General features: G+C 45.1%; 1 protein-coding gene across 2 annotated transcripts in view; it reads left to right on the top strand.

Moving 5' to 3' along the window:
* Nucleotides 1–19,783, top strand: part of COG7 (component of oligomeric golgi complex 7) — an 82,870-nt gene that overhangs the window by 34,897 nt on the left and 28,190 nt on the right. For both annotated transcript variants that reach the window (XM_013048893.2, XM_004778324.3), the window contains exons 7-10: nucleotides 1,738–1,936; nucleotides 7,701–7,828; nucleotides 8,993–9,147; nucleotides 14,831–14,947. In XM_013048893.2, the coding sequence (XP_012904347.1) occupies nucleotides 1,738–1,936; nucleotides 7,701–7,828; nucleotides 8,993–9,147; nucleotides 14,831–14,947 (599 nt within the window). The remainder of the gene's footprint in view (nucleotides 1–1,737; nucleotides 1,937–7,700; nucleotides 7,829–8,992; nucleotides 9,148–14,830; nucleotides 14,948–19,783) is intronic.

Genomic DNA, 19,783 nt, shown 5'->3' with positions numbered 1-19,783 from the left:
CACCAGTCGGATTGGATAAGAGCCCACCTAGATGACCCATCTTACCTTAATTGCCTCTTTAAAGCTCCTAGGTCCAAAGATAGCCACGCTCTGGGATACTGGAGATCTGGACTTCAACATATAAATTTGGGGGCAACACAGTTTTTGATTACTGATTCTGCCTCCTTCCTAGTTAATTATAGGACTATTCAGATTTTCTGTTTCTTCTTCAATCAGTTTTGGCAAATTTTGTTTCTAGGAATTTTTTTTTTTTAAGATTTTATTTATTTATCAGAGAGAGAGAGGGAGAGAGAGCGAGCACAGGCAGACAGAGTGGCAGGCAGAGGCAGAGGGAGAAGCAGGCTCCCTGCCGAGCAAGGAGCCTGATGTGGGACTCGATCCCAGGACGCTGGGATCATGACCTGAGCCAAAGGCAGCTGCTTAACCAACTGAGCCACCCAGGCGTCCCTGTTTCTAGGAATTTGTCTGTGTCATGTAAGTTATCTAATTTGTTGGCATATAATTGTTCATCATATTCTCTTACAATCCCTTTTATTTCTGTAAAATTGTAATAAATGTACCACCTTCATATCTGATTTTAGTAATTGAAAGCTTCTTTTTTTTGGTCAGTCTAGATACCAGGTTTGTCAGTTTCATTGGTCTTTTCAAAGAAATTTACTAGTTTTGTTGATTGTTAAAATTACTTTCTATTCTTTATTTCATTTACCTCTGCTCTAATCTTTATTTTTTCCTTCCTTCTACTAACTTTGGGTTTAGTTTCTTATTTTTCTTTTTCCTTAATGTGTACAGTTAGGTTATTGATTTGAGATATTTCTTCCTTTTTAATGTATGTGTTTAAAGCTATGAATTTCCCTCTTAGTGTTGCTTTTGCTGTGTCCCATAACTTTGGAGAAGTTGTGCTTTCATTTTCCTTCCTCTCAGGGTATTTTCTCCTAAAAATTTGAGTTTATTGATCTTACAGTTTTTAAGCTTACACCTTTTTTGGCCTTAGAGTTACCTAGGAATGGCGTTATATCTTGTTTTCATGTTTGGGCCTATTTAAGTTATGTTATGATAAAACAGCATTTTTATGATAAAGAAGCATCACAGACAGGGGTGTCCCTCAGAACCCCTCTCTAAATGTACTGTGTGCATTCTTCCAGTTTTGCCCACAAGAGATCATTAGTATATGAAACAGAAAAGACTCTTAGCGAATAACTAAATCTGTAATCTTAAAGGCCCTGCACACACTCTTCCTGGTGGTCCTTAGAATAAAAGATAAATCCATCTTAACCAAAGATCTGTGTCCAGGGGAGAGGTGGCTGTGGGCTGCTCTGCAAATCTGGCTCGATGTCCTCCAGCCCTGACTCAGCGAATTGCTCTTCTTTAATTCCATTTTGTTCCCCACCTCCCACCTCCTCCCAGTTTCTGCACTGTCATCCACACAGTCCTCGCTGGCCAGTTTTGGGTGGCCATCTCCATACTCTGCGTGACAGATGGGGAAAGAGGCACTTGGGGCCAGTGATAGACATGAAGTAGCCAGTTGTCCTGGACAGGTTGCAAGTTCTGCCATTTACTTGGCCTTCTGAGCTTGCTCAAGTTTGGGATAAGGATCGGTTGGGGCTTAAAGCTCTTGACCAGGTCACTTTCCAGCTGTTGGAGGGATTCCTCTGAGAGCAACCCAAGAGACTGTTTCTTTAACAGGTGTGCTTCTCTTTGGCCCTGTGTGCTAACACCGATACCTCTGTCTCGCTGCAGGTTTTCAAGAACCCCCACGAGGTCGTGACTGTGCTGCTGATTCAGACTCTGGGGGTCTTGCTGCCCACTCTGCCCGACTGCCTCAGCTCCAGCCTGGAAAGGGCAGGGCCTGAGCTGGAGCTTCTCAAGCTGCTGGAGTTCTATGACGCCACCGCCCACTTTGCCAAGGGATTGGAGATGGCGCAGCTCCCCCACCCACGTAAACATTCCTTCTGGCTTGTCTTCACTTGCTCTTTTTGAAGCTTCTGGGGCCTGGGTTTTCCCATCTTTTAGATGACTGATCTTGCAGAATTGGAAGGGATCCTTGTTTTCCTTCTCAGTAGATACAGAAGCCGCTTCCATGAAAGCATGGCCATTGCGGAAATGGTTGTTGCCTGTTAACCAAGCCCAGTGCTACCTAGGGGCTTTGCATGCTCTGGGAACGTGATGGGTACATCGGCAGGGGCTTAGAATACACATGAGATAGCTGGACATCGGTGGCCTTGGATTGGCAGCCGGCTACATTGGGAGGGTAGAGTCCTCTTCCCTTTGAGGCATCATAAAACCTCAGACAACTCAACCTAAAAAGTAAGTTAAGAGAACAGATAGGTTAGAGGAGATTTTGATGGGGCACCAGCAAGTTCTGAAGGACAGGGTTAGGCTATGTCAGGACTAAGGGTGGTAATGGGGGAACTGGGCATTTCCCCAGCTGTATCTGGGAACAAAGCACTCCTCACTCCTATTTGGGAACACAGCAGTGGTACGTTACCTGTGTTCCCTGTAAGTCAAAAGCATCATAAACTTTTAAGTAGCACAGATCTCGTGACACATGCTGCTGTCAAATCAGGAAATCACTTCAGGAAGCTTTGTTCTGCCATTTGGCTGCTGTGTGTCACTACCTTGGTTTATTTAATAGTTATTCTCTTTAATTACATTTGTGTATAATTACTTTGTACATTCCAGGGAGTGTGTATTGTTCGAGTTCCGGATGATTCATAGGTGTTTTGGCTCACTCACTCGGCAGGTCTCGGTCGTGGGAGAGGCCGGGGGGATGTGGGTAGCTTCCAGGGGACCGGGATGCAGTGTCCAAGTGGCTAGAGCATAGGACATGCTGCCTTCTCGGGCCCAGTAGAATGAAGGTAGGGCAAAGTACAGAAGGGCTGGTCGCCTTCCTCCCGCTGGTGAAGGACGTACTTGAAGAAGAGAGGACCACCCTCCACAGAATCAGATGTGGAAGTGCTTTGTTAGCTAGCCACAGAAATTTCAGTTTTTAAGGATTCAAAAAAGTATTTCTTTAAATCTAAAAATACTTCAGAAACACACAAAAATAAAAATACAGAAGAATAAGACTGATTCGCTACACAAAAATAAAAATACAGAAGTATAAAAATGATTCACTACACAAAAATAAAAATACAGAAGCATAAAAATGATTCATCACCTCAGCACTCAGAGAGAGCCTCTGGCAGCCTTCTGTTATATTTTCTCCTAGTAATTCAAATATAAATACACATTTTCCACAAATGGAAAATATATACATGTGTAACCACTGTTAAAAATTTGGTGTATCTCCTCAAAATATCCTTATAGAGTAAGGATTTTTTTCCCGTTGTTTATCAAGTATGTTGCAGAAATATTTTCAAACTTTATATTTTGCCTTTAACATTGTTTCTGTTTTAGTAATTAATGCATGTACATGGCATGATTAGAAATACATGAAAGATTTTGCAATAGAAAAATGAAATTTTAAAAATAATTTATTTTATAATTAATAAATAACAGGATTCATTATTTAAAAAACCAGAAAAGACAAAGAAGGAAGGTCACTCTCCATCTCCCATCTAGAAATAATATTTTGTGTTACATACATGTGCAGATTCTGTGTGAATGACCGTGTCTCTGTATCCTTAACTACCTTTTTAAAAGATTTTATTTATTTATTTGAGATAGAGTGAGAGCAAGAGAGCATGCATTGGTGCAGGGGAGGTTGGTGGGCAGAGGGAAAGGGAGAAACAGACTCACCCGTGAGCAGGGAGCCTGATCTGGGTCGTGATCCCAGGACCCAGGATCATGACCTGAGCCTCAGGCAGACGCTTAACTGACTGAGCCATCCAGCTGTGCTTTAAATTTTTTTTTTTTTAAGATTTTATTTATTGGGGCACCTGGGTGGCTTAGTCAGTTAAGTATCAGATCCTTGATTTTTTTTTTTTAAATTTTTAAAGATTTTATTTATTTGAAAGAGAGAGAGAGATCATAAGTAGGCAGAGAGGCAGGCAGAGAGAGAGGAAGGAAGCAGACTCCCCGCTGAGCAGAGAGCCCGACGAGGCGCTTGATCCCAGGACCCTGAGATCATGACCTGAGCCGAAGGTGGAGGCTTAACTCACTGAGCCACCTAGGCATGCCAGGAATAAATAAAATCTTTTAAAAATATTTCATTTATTTGACAGAAAGCAGGAGCAGGGGGAGGGGCAGAGGGAGAAGCAGGCTCCCTGCTGAGCAGGGAGTGTGATGCTGGACTTGATCCCAGGACCCTGGGATCATAACCTGAGTTGAAGGTAGACACTTAACTGACTGAGCCACTCAGGTTCCACTCCTTAAATATGTTTTGTTTTGTTTTAAAGATTTTATTTATTCATTTGACAGAGATCACAGGTAGGCAGAGAGGCAGGCAGAGAAGGAGTGGGGGAAGCAGGCTCCCCGCTGAGCAGAGAGCCAGAAGCAGAGTTCGATCCCAGGACTCTGGGATCACGACCTCAGCTGAAGGCAGAGGCCTTAACCCACTGAGCCACTTAGGTGCCCCCTTAAATATGTTGTTAATAGAGTATTTTGTTACTGTATTAACCCCCTCAAATTTAGGGGGAAGGGACAAAAACCGTTCAAATTTAATATTTACTCAATAATGTCACCTAATACATGAATTTTTCCATTTGTTCCACAAAAGGTTTTTTTTTTTTCCCCACTAAAGTCTTCATAGCTGCTTCCCCACTTCTGCCTCCCATTAAGATCAGTTGATGCACATTGTATCTGGTTGTCTTGTCTCTTTAATCTCTTAATCTGAAATAGTCATCTCCTCTTTCTTCTGTCTTTCAAGACACTGACCTCTTTGAAGAATATAGGGTAGTTTTCTAGTGGAATGTCCCATATTCTGGAACTGTCTGATTGATTCCTCAAGATTAGATTTAGATGAAATATTTTGGCAAGAATGCTGCATTGATGATGGGGTGTGTTTCCTGTGGCACCACGTCAGGAGACACATAATGTCCAATCATTGGTGATGGTTGGATTAATCACTTAGTAGATGTATCCACTAGATCTCTCCATTATAAACGTACTTCTTCCTCTTTGTAACTCATAAGTAATCCTTATTACTTAAGGATTACTTAAGGGTGGATTTAAGGGTGCCTGGATGCTTCAGTCGGTTAAAGTGTCGGCGTTTGGCTCAGGTCATGCAGGGTCCTGGGATTGAGTCCCACATCTGGTTCCTTGTTCAGTGGGGAGTCTCCCTCTCCCTCTGCTTCTCACCGCTTATGCTCTCTCTCACTCTCCACCTGTCTCTCAAGTCAATAAATAAAATCTTAAAAAAATTAAGTAACCCATGGAGTGATGCCTTGAGCCCATAGAAATATACTAATCCTCAAAAAATATTTACCCAGTGACTTTAGCCTCCATCGATAATCCTTGCCTGAATAAACTTTTACACTGCTGATTGTAAAATGATGATTTCCTAATTCTCTGCTTCCTTCTACATCTGTTTGTGGCCTTCTTTTATAAAAAAAGAGATTTCCCTTTCTTTCCTCACTTTTTAAAAAAGTTTTATTTATTTATGTAATCTGTACACCCCATGTGGTGCTCAAACTCACAACCTTGAGGTCAAGAGTCTTGTGGTCTTCTGACTGAGCCAGCCTGGTGGCCCCTTTCCTCACTTTCATATCACTGTGAATTCCTGGATTCTTTTTTTACTCATTGTGTTATGATTTGTTGTTGCCACTATTAATTTTGATGCTTGAATTATTTCCAATTTGGTCAGTGGTTGCCCCCTTTGGGCTGCCTCCTGGATCTTTTCAGTGTGTCCCCATCAGTCTTTAAGTGCATTCTTGCTGTTCGGCACAAACTGTTCCAGGAACACATACCTTCCCTGCCTCAGCTCTGTGTTTTCCCAAGGAGCCTGGTTTCTTCTAGTGGTAAATGGTATTTAGAACAAGGTCTGGACACTGAGGGTACTCCTTGTTGCTGGGCTCCTAGGGTCTTTTGTTGAACAGAGCTAGGAAATGCATGTTTCTGGTTTGTTCCAAAGAATTGGAACTGTGGATTGTTCTAGATCGTTCCAAAGCAGATCCACCACCACAGGTTCATAGCTTCTGTCTTCCCACTTGCACCTCTGGTTCCCAACTTGTGTGTGTGTCTTTTGTCTATGTAGATGTCCAATTATTTTTCGTGACTGCTTTATAGATAGATCACAATGTGTTTAATTTATTCTGTTCAACTACAAATGGACGAGCTCTGGAATGCTGGACGCTGAGGTTGCTGTGCCGAGCAAAACCAGGCCGTCCCTGCTGTCACCCATCATCTGTTCCGTTGGGAGATAACCTAATGATCATAGTAATGGCTGTATAATTACAAAATGAGATGAGTACTTTGAAGAAAAACACAGTGGTTCTAGGAGCATATGTGAGCCAACAAAACTGATCGAGCCTGGGGACTTGAGCTGAGTGAGTCCTGGAAGAAAAACGGGGAGGTGACCAGATGCCGGAGGATAAGGGAGAACAAGATCCTTCTGGACAGAAGCATCGGCACACGACCGGAAGGGAGCCCGGTGTGTCCGAGGGGCTGAGAGAAGGCGGCGGCCAGGGCAATGGTAAAGAGGAGAGGCTGGGGCAGTTAAAAACCGAAAGAGCTGGCTTTTATGGAGTGTTCCCACAGGCTAGACACAGATTTTATGTAGTCCCCACTAAGGCCTTATAAGATTGATGCCTTTATTAATCTTAATTTATAGCTGAGGAAACAGGCCTCCAGAGTTCTGTCATTGTACACAGTCACGTAAGTAGGAGGCAGGGGAGCCTGGACAGAAGAGCCTTCCCTCGCCACTGCTTGCGTCTTTCCCCTCCCGAGGTCAGCCTGCGTGGGGCCTTGCGGCCTAGAGAAAAGATTTTGGATTCCAGCTGAGGCACTCAGAGGCTGATTAGGGAGAGACGTGTCAGAAAGATTTCAGGAGGCAGCCTGCAGGGCCCCCGCGGACCAAATTCAAAACAGTTTGAGCATCAAAGCGGATAATGACAATAGTGGATCCTAACACCGTGAATATGGAAGAATCTACGGGTTCACGGGATTTATTATATTAAAGAGAGCGACAAAGGAAAATTTTTTCTTTGTAAGAGAAGACCTGCAAGTAGATCTAGAAGAAACGAGAGGATTAGGAAATCATTTTATAATCAGCAGTGTAAGTTTATTCAGGCAAGGCTTATCAGTGGATGCTGAAGTCACTTGGGTGTCAGTATTCAGCCTAGAAGCTGAGTTGCTATTCTTGGAAGGTGCCCATTTCGATTTTTGGTACAAACATGCTTTGTATTATTATTTTTTTTTATGTAGGCGAATATAGGAATTTTGGGGATGCCTAGTATATGAGGTATCCCGTCTCTAAAGTCCTGGGAAAATATTCCAGCAGACCCTTTTCTCTGCAGCACTTCTGGAACTGGCCCTTGACTAGAGTTATCATTTGAAGTGATTCTTAGCCACGGTGGGTTGTGGGACGAAGGGAGTTGGCATCTTAGCGCTCTAGACATTACACCCCGAGCCCAAGTTCCGCAGAATTATTTACCGAAGTGATGGCTGCAGCTTCCATGAATAGCCACAGCACGTTCACAAAATGCGGTCAGTCACCCCTAAGGTGAAGCCAGACAAGTTCCAGCAGAGTACGATCAGCCGTTGCTTTCCAGCAATTTCGGCCCCTTTGTTCATTATCGATTTTAATTTTTCATCCCCTTAAGATGAGTACAACCTGGTGAAAGTCACGGAACTGGTGGAGGCTGTGTATGGTCCATACAAACCCTACCAGCTGAAGTACGGCGACCTGGAAGAGAAGAACGTCCTCATCCAGATCAGCGCGGTGCCCTTGGTAATGGCCCAGTCCCCCCGGTGGCCAGGCAGGGGGCCTCTGGTTTGCCAGCCCCAGGGAGGGGGGTGGGGTGCAAAGACTGGGGGGGGGCTGGCAAAAAACAGGCTCAAGTACCCAGTGGACTCTTGCAATCCAGGTGTAAAGTGAGACCATGGAGATGCTACCGATTTTCTATTTAAAATCTCAAATAAAGGTCCAGCAGAATGAGAGGCTTAAATCTTTGGGGGGAAGTTGATGATCTCCCAGATAATGAATTTTTACTATGGCAGTCTTCCGTCTGAGCTGAAGGCTGACACCTAATGACTGAGCCACCCAGGCTCCCCCCCTTCTTTTTCTTTTTTTTACTTGATGAGCATTTACTGAGCACTTACTGCATACTGACATTACTTTAAATGCTGGAAACTAGAAAAGCACGAACAAGTGGTGTGTTCTGCCCTTGAGGAACTTATAGTCAGGGTCCTATTTTGAGACTGGAGAATCCTCTGTGTCCTCGCTTGGTTGCTGGCAGTGGTTTCTGGCCCTGAGAAGCAGGGACCAATCCGTGAACTTAGACTGGGCTTCTCAAAGCCTCAGAGCCTGGGTGCAGATGGGCACAGGAACCGAGCACTCAGGGACGGTGCCCCAGGGGCAGGTTCCCTCGGGCGGGCCTCTGAGGGTGAGGGAAGGCATTCCCGTCGCCAGTATTGTGGTGATTTAGCATGTTGCGAGTTGACATTTAAGAGCAGATCTCCCACTAGTTAAACTCTGCTGCCTCCTGCCATTTTTCCGTTTTCTAGTGATGTGCCTAGAAAGTCTGCTCCGCCTCAGTTACGTGCTTGCCCCTGAAGGAAGATTTTCCTTTCGCTGCATTCTTTTGGAGTGTCCGATACAGAGAATCTGAATTCTAGCTTTAGAGCCAAAGGGGAGATGCCATCTTAATCACAGAAAAAGAGGAAAGAGGTGAAAAATGGAAGGCTTTTCTCCCAGGGATTGGTGTGTGTGATCTTACTGGCCATGTAGATGTCCTGCCCTTGGCTCGGGCTCTGGAAGAGCTCCGCAGCTTTGGGGCTGCGTTTCTGCTGCCTGACCACGTGCCAGGAGGTTTAGACATCTCCTCCGTCTTAATGTCTGTTCATCTGTTCTTGAGTCCGAGGCGGCCCTCATTTGTCCATATTTGCTGACCAGGAACACGGGGAAGTCATTGACTGCGTGCAGGAGCTGAGCCACTCCGTGAACAAGCTCTTTGGTCTGGCTTCTGCAGCCGTAGACAGATGCGTCAGATTCACCAACGGCCTGGGGACCTGCGGCTTGCTGGCAGCACTGAAATCCCTCTTTGCCAAGTAAGGCTGGGGTGTGGGGACAGGTCAACACAGAGGGTGCTGTCTGCCCCAGTTAAAAATGCGTGTGTTCTGTGTTCCTGCTCTGAGCCCTGGAGTAGCACACGTGCCTGAGCCCGGGGCAATCTTTTTTAAAGATTTTATTTATTTGAGAGAGAGAGAGAGACAGAGATCGTGAGAAAGAGCATGAGTGGGGAGGAGAGAGAGAAGCAGGCTCAGTACTGAACAAGAAGCGTGACGTGGGGGGCGGGGGAGGGTCAGTCCCAAGACTCCGGGATGGTGAATTCAGCTGAAGGCAAACACTTAACCAACTGAGCCACTCAGGCATTCCCCACCCCCCATCCCCCGAAGGGGCAATCTTTGTTTTTATTCCCCCTGAGGAGGCAATCTTAAGGGTATTCCTTGTAGCACCATTACCGACAGTAGAACATTTGAAGCAACCTGAATGTCCAAGAATTTGGCAATCACTAAATAATGTACATGTTCATACAAGGGAACTCTGGCAGTTACAGCCTTAATTTGATCAACATATATCCACATTGATGGATCTCCAAAATATGGTGTCCAGTGAAAAAAACAAAGTTGCAGAATATTATGTAGAGTCCAATACAGTATGTAAAAAGAACATACAAAAAATAAGGTATATTTTCCATAGTGGGGTTCAGCGAGCTTTTTCCTCAGGGCCAGATGGTAAGCATTGTAGGCTTTGTGGGCCGTGTGAGTAGTCAGTAGAGACTTTTGTAAATGACATGTAAATGAATGGGTGTGACCGTATGTCAGGAAAACTTTTTCTTACAAAAAAGTCGAAAGTACCAATCCCTGTTCTGGATCTATTTTAATGCTTTAACATGCGTTATATATTCCTGTAGAATGGGTGTCCGCAAACTAGCTCATGAGCCAAACCTGGTCTGCCCTCTGATTTTGTAAATAAAGTTTTATTGGAATGCAACCATGCCCCTTCACTTACCTCTGGTCTATGAAGGTAGAGTTCAGTAGTTACGACAGACAGACCTTGGGCTTTGCAATGCCTAAAATATCTGGACCTTAGCAGAAAATTTTGCTGAGCCCTGATGTGTGGAAGGTTAGGCCACAAACTCAAAACATCGGGTGGTGGGGGAGGTAGGGAAGGAGTAGTGTGGTGTTCATAGGGAATTCAGCTTTATTTGTTGTTTTCTGACTTTTAGAAGAGAGCATATGTTCACACATTGTTTACGTAATTAAAAATATAAGATGAAAAAACATAAACATGCTAAGTGAAGGAAGTCAGTCATAAAAGACCATGTGTTTTATGATTCTGTCTATATGAAGTGTCCAAAACAGGCAAATTGATAGAAACAGAAGACAGACTGTGATTGCCTCGGGCTGAGGAGAGGTAGGCACCTGGAGGAGATGGGGGGTGATTCCTAAAACAGACGGGGCTGCTTTTTTGGGCGATGAAAATGTTCTGAAGTCGACTGTGGTGACGGTCACATAGCTCTGTGACTACGCTGAAAACTGTTGAATTATGCTCTTTAAATGGGTGAATTGTGCAGTGTGTGAATTACATCGCAGCAGAGCTGTGTGAAGGAAGAAAGAAGAGGATGCGAAGTGACATTTAGTTAGGGGACAGAACAAGCGAGCAGGAGGCATGAGGCTGGGTTCTCGGACCTGCGCAGTCCATGCGCCACAGCCCGCCGCTGGTCAGAGCTGCAGTCTCCGGCTTACACACAGACACATTCTCGGGCTCTCCAAAGCCCTTCTCTTGGTAGCTTGTTCTAGATTATAGTTGCCCTCAGTCTTAAGAAATTTATTTTTATTTCTTATTTTGTTTTAGAGAGAGGGAGAGCGTGCAGGCTTGGGGTGGGGTGAGGGGCAGCAGGGAGATAGAGAGAGAATCTTTTTTTTTTTTTTTTAAGATTTCATTTATTCACTTGACAGAGAGAGATCACAAGTAGATGGAGAGGCAGGCAGAGAGAGAGAGAGAGAGAGAGAGAGAGAAGCAGGCTCCCTGCTGAGCAGAGCACCCAACGCGGGACTTGATCCCAGGACCCTGAGATCATGACCCGAGCCAAAGTCAGTGGCTTAACCCACTGAGCCACTCAGGTGCCCGAGAGAGAGAGAATCTTAAGCAGGCTCCATACTCAGCGTGGCTCCTGACGTGGGGCCTGATCTCATGACCCTGAGGTCATGACCTGAGCCAAAATCAAGAGCCAGATGCTCAACCAACTGAGCCACCCAGGTGTCCCACAAGAATTTTTTTTTTTTTTTTAATTGAGCAGAATGCTGTTTTCCTATAGTAAGTTCAGGGAGCTCTTGTCATTCCAGAAATACTGGGCACGCCCCTGTGAGCTCTGAGGTCCATGGAGCCAGAGCTCTCAGTCCCCGCAGCAGGTCAGCACCATCAGAGGGCAGCTCAAGGTGGAGGCATTAGGGCCGCCAAGAACACAGGCACTGCTCTCAGATCGAGGAGTAACCAGATAAACCCAGATGTGTGCCTGCAGAAAGAGGAGTATGAGCAGTAAGTCTTACTGGACAGAATTGGCCAATTTCTGTCTCTACCACCAACCAAGATCTTGTGGGTAGAAAGAACTTTTTTATTGGGATCTAAAGATTTTATTATGAAATAACAAAAATAATACATTAGAGTAATTTTTAAAAAATTTTATTTATTTATTTGACAGAGAGAGAGACAGCAAGAGAAGGAACACAAGCAGGGGGAGTTGGAGAGGGAGAAACAGGCTTCCCGCTGAGCAGGGAGCCCCATCTGGAGCTTGATCCTAGAACCCTGGGATCATGACCTGAGCTGAAGGCAGACGCTTAACAACTGAGCTACCCAGGCGCCTGCATTAGAGTAATTTTTAAAAAACACGTAAAGGTATAAAAATATGAAAATCTTCCTCCCACCCTTAGTCTTTCTGCTAAAAAAATACCTACTTTTTTTTTAAAGATTGATTTATTTGACAGACAGAGATCACATGTAGGCAGAGAGGCAGGCAGAGAGAGAGGAGGAAGCAGGCTCCCCGCCAAGCGGAGAGCCTGATGCGGGGCTCGATCCCAGGACCCTGGGACCATGACCTGAGCCGAAGGCAGAAGCTTTAACCCACTGAGCCACCCAGGCACCCCAAAATAACCACTTTTGAACATTTTGCTTTTATTCCTTCAAAAGAAGACATTCAGCTCTTTCCTCCGTACTTTAAAGGAGTTTTTTAATCAACCTTAACTATTATATCTTTTTTTTTTAAAGATTTTATTTATTTATTTGACAGACAGAGATCACAAGTAGGCAGAGAGGCAGACAGAGAGGGAGAGAAGAGGAAGCAGGCTCCCCGCTGAGCACATCGGGCTCAATCCCAGGACTCTGAGTTCGTGGCCTGAGCTGAACGGAGACGCTTAACCCGCTGAGCCACCCAGGCATCCCATCCTTTACTGTTGTATCTTGAGGAACTGATGTATATAAGGCTGTTCCTCTCTCTTGTCCCCTGCTCTTCTCAGCTGTTGTGAGTGAGATAGTTCTTCTGTTGGTTATTTAGATTACTTCATTAAAAAAAAAATAACACAAATCTATATTAAAAATTCAAACTGTAGAGAGGGGCCATGGTGAAACTAGGTCACCTCGCGAAGGGAAGATCTGGAAGCTACCCCAGCAGCTGCTGTCTGTAGAATGAGGACAATCAGTGTGAAGCTCACCCGAGCGGGGTTGAGGTGGGACACCGTTCAGTCACAGGGAGGGGTATTGGGGACGGCAGGACGGAGCATGCAGGGGAGGCAGGAGGGGCCTGGCCTAACTTGAACCAGAGCGAGGTCGAAGGGTGTAACAGGGGAGAACGGGTTTCAGAATCAGGGGCTTCCCAGCTCTGCCGGGATTGTGGGCTCTGGTGTTGGAGCCCTGCCCGGCTCACTGCTCTGCTGCTTACTGCTTGGGATGTCTTGGTGTCCTGACATCTTTTCTTTGAGTGATGAGGCTCTCCCCATGGCGTTCGTGGCTAGTAAGTGAAAGTGGTAATTAAAGCCCCCAACACGGTGACCCTTACGTGGTGGAGACACCTGGAGATGTTGATCATGAGAGAGAATTGGAAAATCTGGGCATAAATGTGATGAAAATGTGATGTGATACGCACTGAGGCTGAACGGGGGACACCCCCATCCCCGCTCCAGTGCTCTGCTGCCCACTCTGCAACCTGGGAACACCCATGAGCTGCTGCCAAGCAGGTCCAGCGGCGGGTCGCACACTCTTGTAAGACACACTTGTCATAGTCGTGGGGTGGTGGCCCAGTTGTTCAACCTGCCGCTGAAGCATGATTATGTTCCTCAGCACCCCTCTTGTCAGGTGGTCCTTGAGGCCCCTCCCCATCCACCAAGGACCGATGTCCCCAAGAAAGCTGACTTCAGGGCTGTGCCCTGCGGGGCACAACCCACCTTCCTCACTTAGGGTTTGTGGTTTGGGAAGGGAGCAAGGTCAGGCGTCTTGGGATGCACACAGATGTCCTGGGTTTTCAGGGAGCCTCGTGGTTTCCAGAGAACAAGACCCTGCTCACCCGTGTCCTCCTCACCGTACCCTCTCAAGGACGTGCACACATTCGTTCCTGTTCCAGGAAGTGTACGTCTCAGAAAACAACGCCACCCCACAGCAGCTTTCCTTTTATTCTTTTCAAAGAGCTTTTGTATATATTATTTCATCTATTTAGTTTTTAAAGATTTTATTTATTCATTCGCAAAAGAGAGCAAGCTTGCTCGAGAGGAGGGAGAGGGACAAGCAAACTCCACACTGAGCGTAGAGCCCGATGTGGGGCTCAGCGTCATGACCCAGAGATTGTGACCTGAGCCGACGCCAAGAGTCCGAGGCTTAACCGACTGAGCCACCCAGAAACCCCTATTTCATTTATTTGATCATCACAATTCCTTGAGGCAATGTAGAAGACACCATTCGTTAAGTCCATTTTAAAGATGAGAAAACAGTCCCAAAGACACCCAGATGCTTTCTCAGGGCCCCAGTGCAAGTCTTGCATTCATCCAGGAACTGTTTCCAGGTGTCTCTTTTGTTCCCAGCTCTGTGCTCCTTCCTGGGGGACACTTATGAGCCACAAGGACATAGTCCCTGTTCCTCCGGAGCTTCTAACCTGGTGACAGCACATACATTAAACACACACAGTAAAGAAGCGATGGACTTGTACTTGTGCTGCGTGCTGGGCAGGGAAGCAGCTGGGGTCTGGGGGAGCAGACAGCAGCCTGGGGGGGAGAGAGATGCCTCAGCTTCGAATCCATTTCACATCCTGTGCCATTCAAGCCGGGAACCTGCCTGCTGTGGAGCTTGGCTGTTTAATCTAAACTGGGGGGCGGGGAGGGGGCCGGGAATCCTGCAAGAGTACCCTGTGCATTGGCGAGCTGCCTTACAGTGTGCTCGGTGGCGGTCAGGTATCATCATGGGCCTGTGACATGTCAGGACAGTTCTTTGGGCCGGGGAGTCATTTCTCAGCACCACCTCTCACCTGGTGGGTCACCAGAATCTTCGTCTTAGTGGCTCTCTCCTTTTGTCTCGTCTTGAGCACCTCTCTTAAATCTCCCTTCCAGGTGAAAAAGATGGTCCGGCCCTACAGAGAAGACCCTGCTGGGTCTTAGCCCTTTTCCCAAAGCCACATGATTCCAGGTGTCTTTAGAGCCGAGGAGTTTTTGCTGACATCCCTGTCGGGTGTTTTTTCTTTCCGCATAGGTACGTGTCTGATTTCACCAGTACTCTCCAGTCAATACGAAAGAAGTGTAAGCTCGATGATATTCCTCCCAACTCACTTTTTCAAGAAGATTGGACAGCTTTTCAGAATTCCATCAGGTAAAAATGAGGGCTGTAACTTAAATGTGTGCCCCATGTAGTAGGCAGAAACATGCATTATAGAATACGTAAAATTGCATTATAGAGCGTGTTGTTTTGTTTTGTTTTGTTTTTAAAGATTTTATTTACTTATTTGACAGACAGAAATCACAAGTAGGTAGAGAGGCAGGCAGAGAGAGAAGGGGAGAAGCAGGCTCCCCGCTGAGCAGAGAGCCCAATGCAGGGCTCGATCCCAGGACCCTGAGATCATGACCTGAGCCGAAGGCAGATGCTTTAACCTGATGAGCCACCCAGGCGCCCCTGATGAGTGTGCTTTTAAGGGGTTCATTTTTTTTTTCCCTCTCTGCTTTCTTTTTTTTTAAAGCAAACTCTAGGGGTGCCTGGTCATGATCTTAGGGTCCTGGGATTGAGCCCTGCATCGGGCTCTCTGCTCAGCAGGGAGCCTGCTTCCTCCTCTCACTGTCTGCCTCTCTGCCTACTTATGATCTCTGTCTTTCAAATAAATAAATAAATAATCTTAAAGCAAACTCTAAAAACAAGCCAATTAAAAACAGCAGCAGCGATAACAGCAGCCCAGAGAGACCCCCTCTCACTGTTAAAGCATTTTAGTCTTTGTGTATGCCTCATCTCCTTAGGTGACTTATATTTTTTTATATTTGGCTTGAGATTTATTTTCCCCTTAGCCTATAATTTTTCAGGCTAAAATAACTTGGAACTTATATTTTAGAAAATATGTAGCTAATTAGATCCTATTTTTATTATTTTTAAAATTTTTAAAATTTTTTGTAAGTTTTTTTTTTTAAGTAATCTCTACACCCAACTTGGGTCTCAAACCCAGAAGCCCCGGATAAAGAGTCACACGTTCCACTGACTGAGCCAGCCAGGGACCCCAGATTTTGTTTTTTAAATCTAAACACCATACCTCTAAGTGGTAAGGCAACATTATCTGGCCTTAAAGGACCATGTTAGAGTTCATAACAGGCTTTGTGGTCACTCTTCCAAGTGGTGGTTGATGGCTAGATCCTGGGGTAGTCCCTGTGACCTGTGGGCCACTAGATAGACCCCATTGCCCCAAGCCCTGAGCCCTGGTGGGAGTGTGATCAGCAGTGACCTGCAAGGGTTTGGCCCTTGAGAAGGTCCAGCCAGAAAGTGTAGACCGCTGGCCTATGGCCAGACCTGACCTATGGATGTGGTTTGATCACATCATTTACAAAATTTGGGGTTCGTTGTCCACATTTATAAACCAGATTTAACATAATCCAGATTTAACATAATCCAGATTTCTAACATCACCTAAACCCTGGAAGCCCTAGAAGCAATGGGTTCGCATCATCTCCCCGGCGCTGGTCGCTGAAGTCCCCGCCAGCCTGGCCGTACGTTCTCTTGTGCCGCTGCTCTGCTACCACGGTGGGACAGCTGCTCTACTCTTAGGCTGAGATAAACGACAACCCAGAATTTCTTTTCCTTAAAACCACTCTTCATGGTTGTACATTCTGGAGAGGGCGGTTGACCTTCACCCTCTTGCCTGACCCCTGGCCTAGGTAGTGTGTGCAGGGTGCCTGCGACGCGTGGAGTTCTCAGTGTGGTGGTGGTCCACACCAGAGCACGTCCAGATCCTCTGAGAGCTGTCTTTTTTTCTTTCTTTTTTTTTAAAGGATTGATTTATTCTCTGTCAGGGAGTGAGAGAGCGAGGCAAGGGGCAGAGGGGGAGGGAGAAGCAGACTCCATGGCATGGAGTCCAACTCCGGGCTCAATCCCATGACCCCGAGATCATGACTTGAGCTGAAACCAGGAGTCAGATGCCCAACCAGCTCAGCCACCCAGGCACCCCTGAAAGCTGTCTTTTTTTTTTTTTTTAAAGATTTTATTTATTTATTTGACAGACAGAGACCACAAGTAGGCAGAGAGGCAGGCAGAGAGAGAGAGGAGGAAGCAGGCTCCCTGCAGAGCAGAGAGCCCGATGTGGGGCTCGATCCCAGGACTCTGGGATCATGACCTGAGCCGAAGGCAGAGGCTTTAACCCACTGAGCCACCCAGGCGCCCCTGAAAGCTGTCTTTAATCAGAGCAGATCCAGCACCTCCCAGGGCCATTCGGATAATTTCTTCATGGCTCTGATCTGGACTTCTAATTTTGGGGGATGAAATTTAATGTTCTCGATGCTAACTGTATCCCCCTAGCATGTGTGGCGGCTTGGTACACTGGAAAATACTACATACAAGGTTATTCTGTTGCACTCGAGGCAAGTGGAAAGTGGAATATTTCATTTTCTCATAAACCTTTCTTATGATGGAATGCCTAGATACCCTGGTGATGGATAGGCACTTGTAGAGAAGTTAAAAATTAACTAGACTTAAGATGTTTTTAATCCTTGGATTTGTCCTGACATTTATAGTTTGGTGTTGAAGGACTCGGTCGCTGGACTTTAGGGCCTCGCATAAAATTACTTGAAAATTAAAAGATTATTAAGTAAAGGCATGACGGTCATTCAGTCTTACCTCTGAGAAGCCAAATAGATTACTCTTCATCTGCCTTTCATGGGACCAGAGAGAGACACAGCTTAAAACCAGTTTTCTTTGCCTTGCAAATAGCAGACATCTAACAAATACTAAGTAATGACTTTTGGTTTTTAAATTTTAACTTAATTTTTTTAAACCCCCTTTCTCTGTTTCACCCATCCCCCCCCCCCCCCCCCCCCCCCCGCAGTCATCATTTGTTTTCTGTACTCAAGAGTCTATTTGTTTCTTTTGTTTTGCTTTGTGTCTTAAAATCTACGTGTGAGTGAAATCATACGGTCAATTGTCTTTGACTTACTTCACTTAGAATAATACCTTTAGGTTCATTCATGTGATCGCAAATGGCAAGATCTCATTTTCTATGGCTGAGTCCATTGTCGATCTATGTATCACACACTGTGTCCATTCATTTATGCTTCTGTATCTTGGCTATTGTAAATAACATTGCAGTCAACTTAGGGATGGGTATATATTTTGAATTAGGGTTTTTGTTTTCTTTGATATATACCCAATAGTGACATTACTGGAGCATATGGTAATTCTGTTTTTAATTTTTTTAGGAAGCTCCGTACTGTTTTCCAGAGTGGCTGCACCAGTTTGCATTCCCACCAACAGTGCAAGAGGGTTCCTTTTTTTTTTTTTTTTTTAGATTTTATTTATTTATTTGACAGAGAGAAATTACAAGTACACTGAGAGGCAGGCAGAGAGAGAGAGAAGGAAGCAGGCTCCCTGCTGAGCAAAGAGCCCGATGCGGGACTCGATCCCAGGACCCTGAGATCATGACCTGAGCCGAAGGCAGCGGCTTAACCCACTGAGCCACCCAGGCGCCCCAAGAGGGTTCCTTTTCCTTCACCTCCTCACCAATACTTCTTTCTTCCTTCCTTCCTTTCTTTCTCTCTCCTTTTCTTTCTTCCTTCCTTCCTATTTTTTAGAGAGAGAGCGAGCGAGCGTGAGTTGGGGGAAGAGGCAGAAGGAGGAGAGAGAACCTTAAGCAGGCTCTGGGCTCAGCACAGAGCCTGATGCGGGGATCAGTCTCATGACCCTGAGATCATGACCTCAGCCGAAATCAATAGTTGGATGCTTAACTGACTGAGCCACCCCGGTGTTCCAATGCTTATTATTTCTTTTATTTTTGATCGTAGCCATTCTGACAGGTGTGACGTGAAAGCTCTTGTGATTCTGATTTGTATTTCCCTGATGATGATAGTGATGTTGAGCATCTTTTCATGTGTCTGTTAGCCGTTTGTCCGTCTTTGGAAAAATCTGCTCTGCTCATTTTTTAATTGGATTATTTCATTTTTTTGGTGTTGAGTTGCATATGTTCTTTATATACTCTGGATGTTAACCCCTTATCGGTTATATCATTTGCAAACATCTTGTCCCATTCAGTAGATTGCCTTTATGTTTTGTTGGTGGTTTCTTCGCAAAAAGCAAAAGCTTTTTATTTTGGTGGTGGTGTCCCAATAGTTAAATTTCACTTTTGTTTCCCTTGCCTGAGGAGACATATTTAGAAAAATGTTTTTATGGCTGATGTCAAAGAAACACTGCCTGTATTTTCTCCTGGAAGTTTTATGGTTTTGGGCCTCACATTTAAGCTTTAATCCATTTTGAATTTATTTTTGCGTGTGGTGTAAGGAAGTAGTCCGGTTTCATTGTTTTGCGTGGGGCTGTCCAGTTTTCCCAACGCCATTTGTTGAAGATGTTTATTTATTCTGTCTTTTCCCCATTGTTTATTCTCGCCTCCTTTGTCGAGGATTAATTGACCATATATGTGTGGGTTTATTTCTGAGCTCTCTATTCTGTTCTGGTGATTAGTCACTGTTACTGTGCCAGTACTGTTTGGATGACTCTGATGTATCTTGAAATCTGGAATTGTGATCCCTCCAGCTTTGTTCAACTTTCTGAGGGTTGCCTTGGCTATTTTCAGGGTCTTTTATGGTTCCATATGAATTTTAGGTTGTTTGTTCTAGTTCTGTGAAAAATGCTGTTGGTATTTTGATAGGGATTGGATTAAATCTGTAGATTGCCTTGGGTAGTGTGGACATTTTAACAATATTGACTCCTCCAACTATGAGCATAAAACTTCTTTCCATTTGTATCATCTTCAGTTCCTTTTATAAGTGTTTTATAGTTTTCAGAATATAGGTCTTTTTGTCTGTTTGGTTTTTAGTTCTAGGTGTTTTATTATTTTTGGTGCAGTTGGAAATTTTCACTTTCTGCTTCTTCATGATTAGTGCAAGAAATGCAACAGATTTCTGTACACTGATTTTGTATCCACTGACTTAATGGAATTCATTAATCAGTTCTAGTGGTTTTTTGGTG

This window comes from Mustela putorius, unplaced genomic scaffold (genome assembly GCF_011764305.1).
Source record: "Mustela putorius furo isolate JIRA1106 unplaced genomic scaffold, ASM1176430v1.1 tig00004041_pilon_pilon_pilon, whole genome shotgun sequence".
NCBI classification, from domain to species: Eukaryota; Metazoa; Chordata; class Mammalia; order Carnivora; family Mustelidae; genus Mustela; species Mustela putorius.
This window is presented reverse-complemented; position numbering and strand designations above follow the sequence as displayed.